The sequence below is a fragment of the Hippocampus comes genome, unplaced genomic scaffold (assembly GCF_001891065.2).
Source record: "Hippocampus comes isolate QL1 unplaced genomic scaffold, H_comes_QL1_v1.1 scaffold22, whole genome shotgun sequence".
Taxonomy (NCBI): Eukaryota; Metazoa; Chordata; class Actinopteri; order Syngnathiformes; family Syngnathidae; genus Hippocampus; species Hippocampus comes.
In genome coordinates this window covers 8119510-8128003 of record NW_017806175.1, presented here as the reverse complement: position 1 = coordinate 8128003, position 8494 = coordinate 8119510, and the positions used below count along the sequence as shown (strand labels likewise).

At 62.9% G+C, this 8494-nt stretch overlaps 2 protein-coding genes across 4 annotated transcripts in view; one reads left to right on the top strand and one right to left on the bottom strand.

Annotated features, from left to right (window-relative positions):
- The window catches only part of coro6 (coronin 6), a 4345-nt gene extending 2484 nt beyond the window's left edge, over nucleotides 1-1861 (top strand). For both annotated transcript variants that reach the window (XM_019896857.1, XM_019896859.1), the window contains exons 6-12: nucleotides 40-159; nucleotides 327-431; nucleotides 503-648; nucleotides 721-778; nucleotides 862-1095; nucleotides 1335-1490; nucleotides 1561-1861. In XM_019896857.1, coding sequence (XP_019752416.1) covers nucleotides 40-159; nucleotides 327-431; nucleotides 503-648; nucleotides 721-778; nucleotides 862-1095; nucleotides 1335-1457 — 786 coding nt within the window. In that variant the 3' untranslated portion in view covers nucleotides 1458-1490; nucleotides 1561-1861. The remainder of the gene's footprint in view (nucleotides 1-39; nucleotides 160-326; nucleotides 432-502; nucleotides 649-720; nucleotides 779-861; nucleotides 1096-1334; nucleotides 1491-1560) is intronic.
- Nucleotides 1862-1877: 16 nt separating this feature from the next.
- LOC109532178 (von Willebrand factor A domain-containing protein 7-like) overlaps nucleotides 1878-8494 on the bottom strand; it is a 12193-nt gene continuing 5576 nt past the window's right edge. The window contains exons 2-16 of one of the 2 annotated variants that reach the window (XM_019896855.1): nucleotides 8030-8302; nucleotides 7860-7953; nucleotides 7660-7794; nucleotides 6020-6206; nucleotides 5773-5948; nucleotides 5586-5698; nucleotides 4845-4961; nucleotides 4560-4766; nucleotides 4344-4476; nucleotides 4133-4264; nucleotides 3974-4063; nucleotides 3638-3906; nucleotides 3267-3566; nucleotides 2852-3196; nucleotides 1878-2336 (exon numbers count right to left, since the gene is read on the bottom strand). In XM_019896855.1, coding sequence (XP_019752414.1) covers nucleotides 2175-2336; nucleotides 2852-3196; nucleotides 3267-3566; nucleotides 3638-3906; nucleotides 3974-4063; nucleotides 4133-4264; nucleotides 4344-4476; nucleotides 4560-4766; nucleotides 4845-4961; nucleotides 5586-5698; nucleotides 5773-5948; nucleotides 6020-6206; nucleotides 7660-7794; nucleotides 7860-7953; nucleotides 8030-8302 — 2733 coding nt within the window. In that variant the 3' untranslated portion in view covers nucleotides 1878-2174. Of the gene's footprint in view, nucleotides 2337-2650; nucleotides 3197-3266; nucleotides 3567-3637; nucleotides 3907-3973; nucleotides 4064-4132; nucleotides 4265-4343; nucleotides 4477-4559; nucleotides 4767-4844; nucleotides 4962-5585; nucleotides 5699-5772; nucleotides 5949-6019; nucleotides 6207-7659; nucleotides 7795-7859; nucleotides 7954-8029; nucleotides 8303-8494 lie in introns of those variants that run through there. The other variant, XM_019896856.1, reaches the window with a different exon arrangement.

The window sequence follows — 8494 nt, the reverse complement described above, 5'->3', positions numbered from 1 at the left end:
CCCCCCGCCGAGGCCGTCGTTAATGTGCTCCCCCCCCAGGAACGCCTGGCTCCTCACGAGGGCATCCGGCCCATGAGAGCCATCTTCACCAGGGACGGCAACATCTTCACCACGGGATTCACCCGGATGAGCCAGAGGGAGCTGGGACTCTGGGACCCGGTACGTGACCGCTCGACGGGACCGGGAAAGCGCTCGTGACGGAGAGGCCGGTCAGGGATAACCGGATCCGATGGCGCAAACGCGCGCGCCATGGGGCGAAAGTCGGCGGGGTCGCGCGGGGTCTCCGTGAGCGCTTGCGAAGGAAACGCGCTCTCTGTCTTTGCCAGAGCCGCTTTGAGGAGCCCATGGCCTTGTTGGAGTTGGACACCAGCAACGGCGTCCTGCTGCCCTATTACGACCCGGACGCCAACATGGTGTACTTGTGCGGCAAGGTAACCGACGTCCTCGGGCGGGCGGGGCGCGCGGCGGGCGGCGCGGACTGACGGCCTGACGACGTGCGCAGGGAGACAGCAGCATCCGCTACTTTGAGATCACCGAGGAGCCCCCCTACGTGCACTACCTCAACACCTTCAGCAGCAAAGAGCCGCAGCGGGGGATGGGCTTCATGCCCAAGAGGGGCGTCGACGTCAGCAAGTGCGAGATCGCCAGGTGAGGCCGCCGGACCGGCGAAGGCGCCGCAGCGGCGATCCCGACCAATCCCGCCGCCGTGTTTGCGTCAAGGTTGTACAAGCTGCACGACAAGAAGTGCGAGCCCATCACGATGACCGTTCCCCGAAAAGTAAGTCCCGCCCCATCCGTTCGGGCCCGACGCGCGCGCGCGTGCGCCGACTCCAGCTCAAAGCCGCCGACTCCCTCGGGCAGTCGGACCTCTTCCAGGACGACCTGTACCCGGACACGGCCGGCCCGGAGCCCGCCGTGGAGGCCGAGGAGTGGCTGGAGGGCCGCGACCGAGACCCCGTGCTGGTGTCCATGAAGGGGGGCTACGTGCCGCCCAAGAGCCGCGAGCTCAAAGCGTCCAGGAAGAACTTGGCCGCCGACTCCAGGGCCGCCCCCCCCCGCCGCAGCATGTCCACGTGCGACGCCGCCACCCTACCGGTCAGTCCTTGACTTTTTGCCGCGCTTCCGGCAAACGGCGTGAAAACGCAAAGCTTCGTCCGCCGTGTCTGCGTGTTTTGCCGTTCGCGGTCTTTCGCACCAAGTTACTGGCCTTCTACTTTGACTTTTTTTTTTTTTTTAACTCTCCTTCCGTCGCTGTCCCCCCCTCCCCCACCGTGTCTTCCCTTTTGTCCCCTCCCGGTCCGTACTCATCTCCTTCCTCCTCCGTCCCGGCGCAGCCGCAGCTGCTGGAGAGGCTGCTGGAGGAGATCCAGCACCTGAAGGCCGCCGTGTTGGCTCAAGAGAAGAGAATCTGCGACTTGGAGAACAAACTATCGCAGTACGCCAACGGGACGGCCTGACGGGGCCGCGCCGCGGCGCCAACGCGGCCCGAGGTAGGGACGCGCCGCGACGCCATCCCCGCTGCGGTATACGAGCGAACGCGACCCACTTTTCCTCCCAGAGTCGTCGTCTCGTCGGTGCTTTCGGTCCAAACGGGGGCGAGGCTCGAAGGTCGGAGGGACGCGCCGAGCCGACGGACGAGGCCAACCAAAAGGGACGAACCGCGTCCCGCTCGGAAAGTCGAGCGGCCGACGAGTCGCAAGAAGTAACGAGCCGTCAATTTGCCGAGTCGCCTCATCTCGCCACCCTCTGACATGTAAATAGACGCCAAGGAAAGAAAATGGGTCCCGCTTGTCCCAAAATGTCACGTCCTGTGCAAGAGTTGACACGCAACGTCCAAATAAATGTTGCTCTTTTTTTTTTTAATTCTCCTTCTTTCCTCTGCCGGAGGCTTTTCCTGACAGATTCTTCACAAGTTTTGATGTGGGCTTCAGTGGTCAGCAGCTACTTTGACAAAGCGTATTTCTTCCAGCGATCGAACGTTTCCATCGAATCGGCGGCGCGCCGACAAATTCATCCAATTTCACAAAGTCAATCAGTCAAAAGGCATTTTTCCAAAACTGGACATCCACCGCAGACGGATGGAAAAAGAAAGCACTGCTTAGGGGGCACGTGCAGGGGGTTGTTTTTTCTTCCCTAAACCTTGACACACACACACACACACACACACTCAACATTCATCGGACGCTGCCCCCAAGGGGGAAAATTTCAAGGAAAGGCCGCACTTTAGCGCTACGAAAGCCGCGGCCGCAACTGCCTAGCGTTTCCCTCCGGGACTTTAGCACAGGTCCAAACTCTGCAGGACTCCAAGCGCCAGGGCGAGCGCGGCCCAGCTGAGGAATGACACGCAACGTCCAAATAAATGTTGCTCTTTTTTTTTTTAATTCTCCTTCTTTCCTCTGCCGGAGGCTTTTCCTGACAGATTCTTCACAAGTTTTGATGTGGGCTTCAGTGGTCAGCAGCTACTTTGACAAAGCGTATTTCTTCCAGCGATCGAACGTTTCCATCGAATCGGCGGCGCGCCGACAAATTCATCCAATTTCACAAAGTCAATCAGTCAAAAGGCATTTTTCCAAAACTGGACATCCACCGCAGACGGATGGAAAAAGAAAGCACTGCTTAGGGGGCACGTGCAGGGGGTTGTTTTTTCTTCCCTAAACCTTGACACACACACACACACACACAACACACACACACACACACACACTCAACATTCATCGGACGCTGCCCCCAAGGGGGAAAATTTCAAGGAAAGGCCGCACTTTAGCGCTACGAAAGCCGCGGCCGCAACTGCCTAGCGTTTCCCTCCGGGACTTTAGCACAGGTCCAAACTCTGCAGGACTCCAAGCGCCAGGGCGAGCGCGGCCCAGCTGAGGAAAAAGGCGGCGCGGCCGCCGCCGCTGGCGGTGAAGGCGTTGAAGGAGCACGTGTCGGCGTTGCCCACGTTGTCCACCACCAGCAGCTCCACGTCTGGCGAGCCGCACAAGGCGTCGTAGGTCGCCAAGGTGACGTTCCGGTTGTCGGGCGCCGGTCTGACGTACAGCGTCCCGTTGCCTCGGGCGAGGCTGACCCGCTCCACGCCCGTCCCTTCGGCGCCGTCGCTCACCATCACCAACAGGTGCCACGGCGCCGCGCGGCAGTTGCGCACGCACCTGACGACGCACAGCAGCTCGCACGCGGGGGGCGCGAAGTCGCTCACCTGCGGCGGCACGGCAAGCGGTCGGCGGAGGTCCGGCGGAAGCGCGGAACGGGACCGGCGGGCCACCCACCGGATTGAGGACGGAGATCCTGAGGACGACGTAGTTGACGTCCCCGCCGCCCCCGGGACCCTCCGCCTCGATCACCAGCGTGACGGTGGTGCCGGACGGCGTGTTGAGCGGCACGGAGAGCGCGACGGTGCCGTTGGCGCTCGCTCCCGGCTCCGCCGGGAGACTGCCGGGCGCGTCGGCGGCGTAGAGCGGGTTGTTGGTGGTGGCCCGGATGGAGACGTTCCCTCCCGTTCCTCGGACCGTCACGGAAAAGGGCACCGACAGCGGCGTCCCGGGCACCAGGTTGCGCGCCGCTTGGGCCTAAAGGCGCCCATTTTGTGCCGTGTGATTTGCCAGAACTTTTCCGGAACGGCGCCGCCTCGACCACTCGCCTTGATGGTGATGTTGGACGCCCGGAAGCTGGTCGCCGACTCCCTCTGGAAAGGGGAGGCCTCTCCGGCGGCGTCGGGCGCGTTTCCCTCCACGCGCACCACAAACGGCGCCGACGGCACGCTCGGGACCCGGACCAGGTAGCGGCCGCGGCCCAGGGCCTCCACGTCCCCCGGAACCTCCGCCGATCCCGCCACCTCGGCCAGAACGACCCGGGTGACGTTGGCCGCGTCGGCGTCGGTCAGCGTCACCAGCAGGCTCCCGTTGGCGCCTTGGAAGGAAAGTCGGCTTCAGCGGGCCCCTCGACGTCGGAAACGCGGTCGCGGAAGACGTCCTACCGGCCCGAGGACGCGTGTCCAGGACGTCGAAGGTGTTTTGGGAGGGGACGTACTCCACGAAGTCAAACAGGAAGTCGATGGGACTCTGACCTTGAAAGCAGAAGAAGCGTTCAGCCAACAAACGGAGGCTTCCTTCCATTTCGTTGGCGGAGCGCTCACCGACGGCCTTCAGCGCGTACGCGTTGGGCGACTGCACCGCGACTCGCCACCTTCCCACTTGCGGCCGCAGTCGCAAAGTTTGCAAGTTTCCCACGGGCCGTAAGGACATGGCGTTGAACTCCTGCCGCCCGCCTGCCAAGACACGCGGCGCGAGGCGTCGTCGTCAACGGCCTGTCAAGAAAGCGCACGTGCGCTTTTGTGCGCGTTTCACCCTGGGGGTCGGTGACGGTGATGAGAGACGAAGGCCCCGTCAGGAGAAGTTGGAGATCGCCGACGGTCTGGTCGACCACAAACGTGAAGTCCCCGTCGTCTCCCGGAGTCCCGGACCCCCGCGCCAGCGTCACCTAAGAAAAGCAACGGGACACGCCGGGGTTGACGCGCGTGCCGCCTGGCGGCGAGGCGGTGAACGGAAGGCCGACGCCGCCACCAGAGAGGATCTGGACATTTGCCCGATGATTCCGACGGCCTCCTGCAGTTCGTCCTGCCTCAGCTCGACCACCAGCCCTCCGGCGGCCTCGGCCAGCTCTTCGTAGAGCCGGGCGTCCGATTCGGCGATCCGCCCGGGCGCCTGAGGACGGTTTTGCCGCCTCCGGCGCCGACCGTTGGCCGTCGTCTGCGTGATCAGGAAGTACACCTGCGCGGAGGAACACCCCTTTGATTGGCGCGCGTCGGCGGCGGGGATCTGGGAAGTCGCTCCGCGAGGCGCGCCCACCGCCGACTGAGTCCGCTCGATGAGAGCGATGACGGTGGACCTCAGCTGTCGGTCTTTGGCCGGCGCGTCCGTGAAGAGGAAGATGTCGGAGCTCCGGGGAGCGTCGGTCAACGCCAACTTGACGTGGAAAAGAAGAGAGCGAAAGCTGTGACCTTTCCTCCCCGCCCCCCCCCGCGATTTGGGAAATCACCACGATCGGGCCGTCAAAAGAGCTCTTTGGTGCGCTGTTGCTGAAATCCAGACGAGTAAAGGGGGCGGGCGGGGGGGGGCGGTCACGTTTTCTGTTTCACCTGCAAAGCTGAACGACCTCACGGTGCCTGGATTTGGTGGCTCCGACTCAACATTGAGTAATACCTGGTTTTTTTTTGTTTTTTGGGGGGGGGGGGTTCTCCCCTGTCGTACACTTGCAGGAAGAAGCGCTTCATTGTACATACTTGGCCGACACCTTCAAAAGTGTCCGACCGAGTCACGGAAAAGCGAGTTGCTGTCGAATCACGAAGCCGACGCCATCAACGTGGAGATCAATCGGAGGAGTCCGTTCGGCTTCCCCGAAGCCTCGTCCCCGCCCCCATCCCCGTCTGTTTGTGACTGCGGGCGTGTCCCTAACCCACCGGCGTTGTGACACAACGGGGGAGAGTTTGGGAGCGCAAGCGCTTGGACTTTGGCCGCGGGAGCGTTTGCGCTCGGTCGCGTCGCTCGTCTTTGAGAAGCAACGAATATCGGCGATGCCGGCGCGCGCACCTGAAGGCCCGAGAGGCTGGGCTCCTCGTCGTCTCCTCCGCCGCTCGCCGTCAGATCGTCCAGAAAGTTCTCGAAGGCTTCCGGGTCGCTCGTCCTGATCGGCGGCCCGAACGCTGAAGCGAACGCAGAGACGGGTTTGGCGTCGGGGCGGAAAGCAAAGAGCCGCCGCCTCCCGCCGCGCGCCTACTGGGGTCGTTGAAGGGCACCAGAATGTAGGCCGACGGCTCGTCGTCCGTCCCCGCTTGGCCGTCGATGAGGGAGGACGCCGCGCTCCGCACGGCGGCGATGTCGTCGCTCATGCTCTGCGTGGTGTCGATCACAAAACAAAGAGCTTTCCCGGATCCTCTGGAGATGCCCAACATCCTGATCAAGGCATCAAAGCGTTACGGTGCGTGTGCGCGTGCGCGCGCGTGTCATCGCTCAGATCAGCGCACTGGAGGAAGGGCTGATTTCCCGCCGCCCGTCGGACGTCCTCCAGGATCTCGCTTGTCGCCATGGTGGCCAGCGCGGCCGCCTCGGCGTGCAGGAAGCCGTGCTCCGACTCAAAGGTGTCCTTGTTGATCCCGCCGGTGGGCTCGATTCTGCTGGTCAGGTCCAAGGCTCCTCCGTGGCTGCACTTGCCTGTGCCGCAAACAGCGGTGGGCCTCGTTTCCAAAGAGCGCACGCGAAAAGCCCGCCCGCCCTTCCTCCGTGGGGCGGCGCCAACCGGGATCAAAGCCCGGGCGGCTTTTGCCTCTTCGCCCGCGTTTGCCGTCTTTTCCCGGCCCCCCCCTCACCCTCACGTCGCGCGAGCCGTTTCCAAGGTGAGCCGCGGCCGCCGCCTCGCCATTCGGACCCGCCGCGTTCTCTCCCGAGACTCGGACGACGTCCCGGCAGCGACCGCCTTCGGGTAAGTTGACCGCCGAGCGCCACGGACATAAAAGGCGAGAGACGTAAGCTTTGAAATTCCCCGAATGCGCAATCGTGCCGAACGCGCTCCCAATTCGAGGAGCGACGCGCGCGCCGACGACGTTCCTCCGACGCGCCGGAATGTCCTCCGGCTTCCGAGGCTTATTCCTTCCGCCGTCGGCCGCAAATGCTTCTGACCCGTTCGCTTCGGCGACTTTGCGGCGGCCCCGCCTGCGGACTTTGTTCCTACTCGCCTCTTCGTTTGTTCCGACTCGGTCCGTCCGGCGCGCCCGGCGATCCGATGCGGCGTTGCCGTCACGATTCGGTTTGGGACCAACAGGCGGCGCTGTAGGGCTCGCCCTGCAGCTGCACGCCTGTTGCTCATGATGTCATTAGCGCTTTCAAAGGACACTCGGTGGCGGCTCATTGTTGCTCTTTGCTCCTGTCGTGTTTGTTTGTCTGCTGCCGTCAGGTTTGTTTCGGTCACAGTTGCGTTCGAGCTTCAGTTGTGATTTCCGTTTGCTACTTTGGACTTTGTTTGTTTTGGATTGAGTTTTCTCTGTTTCAACGCACTTCTTCAAGTACAACCTGCTCCTCCCTCCCGCCTGCTTTTTGGGGTCCACCACCACCTCGCAAACGTGGCAGCTGGTATCAACGAACGACATTCGACACCTCGGTTAGACGGCCTGCGCTCGGTTTCCGCTTCATCTGCTTGTCGACGATCGCGACTTTTTGAACACGGCGGCCAAAGACGCTGACAATTGCGAAGCTACTCTTGTTGCACGCGTCCGTTTGCCGCGTCCGACGTAAGCCCGCTTTTAATGGGCACACGCGGACGGGAGCCGCCGACGCGGAGCGCGGCTGGCGGCGAGGAATTGGCCTTGGCAAAAATGACCCTGAGAAGAGAAGCCGGCGGTGCGCGGGTGCCTTCCGATCCGCTTGAGCTTTTGCATCCGTACCGAACTTGCGCACGCAACGAGAACCTTTCGATGCGCGAGTGAGGCCCGTTCACTTGGTTTTTTCCCTTTCAACCTTCAAGCCCTTCTGAACTAGGAAGTAGACGAGCGTGACGCCGCTGACAAAAAGGCGCAGGGAAACATCAGACCGGCGTCCCCGGTCGCCCTCGGGACGTTCCCGTCCCGAGTTGCGGCCGCGCCGCGTGATTCGGCCAACGGGTCCGCCTTACCGGTGGGCTTGCTGGCGGTCCCGGGAATGACCGCAAAATATCCCGTGGTCAGGATCTGCTCCCGGGCGATGTCCTCCAGGATGTTGTTCCTGCAGTCATCGCCGTCGCAGCTGCGGCAGGTCGCCCTGCTCTCATCTGCCGGGGGACGCTCGGTCACGTTTGCGACGAGCCGCGCTTCCCGGCGCCGTCGGCGGCCTTACCCGCCAGGTTGCCGATGCTGGCGTCGGGTCTGATCAGGTTGGAATTGGGAAGCGCGTTGCCGTTCTCCGCCCAGTTGCTGTGGCTGTAAAAATCCTTCCGGTTGAGAGGCAAGCAAAGAAGTTAGCTTGCCGCCCGGCAGTTGTAAAGAGGCGCAACGGAGGCGCACAACCTGCAGCGTGTGGAGGGTCTCGCCCAGGCTGTCCTGAGCCGCTTCAAAGTTCTGCCGCTTGTTGTCGGCCTTGACCGTCTGCAGGCCCTCGGTGATGATGTCCCGGCCGCTGACGAAGGTCTCGTCGTCGAAGTGGAAGCTGGCGTTGAGCGCTTCCAGCAGGTCCACGCGCACGTTGCGCAACGTGATGGAGCCGATGGCCCGCCGGAAGCTCTTGACGGAGCCCTCGGCCCGGCAGGCGGCGGCCACGCCCGAGGCGGTGAACGGCTGCGACTGCACGCACAAAAGGCACAAGGCTCGCCGCTCTGTTGCACTCGCCATTCGCGATTTCCTTCATGAAAGAACGCCTTTGTTTGGGCTCGTTTCTACGACGGCTGTGTTTTTGTCACGGGCCAAAGGATCGCGTCTTCGCCGGGGGGAACGAGAAAGGATCGGAGCGATGGCGGGAGCTGTGGCCGCCACCCC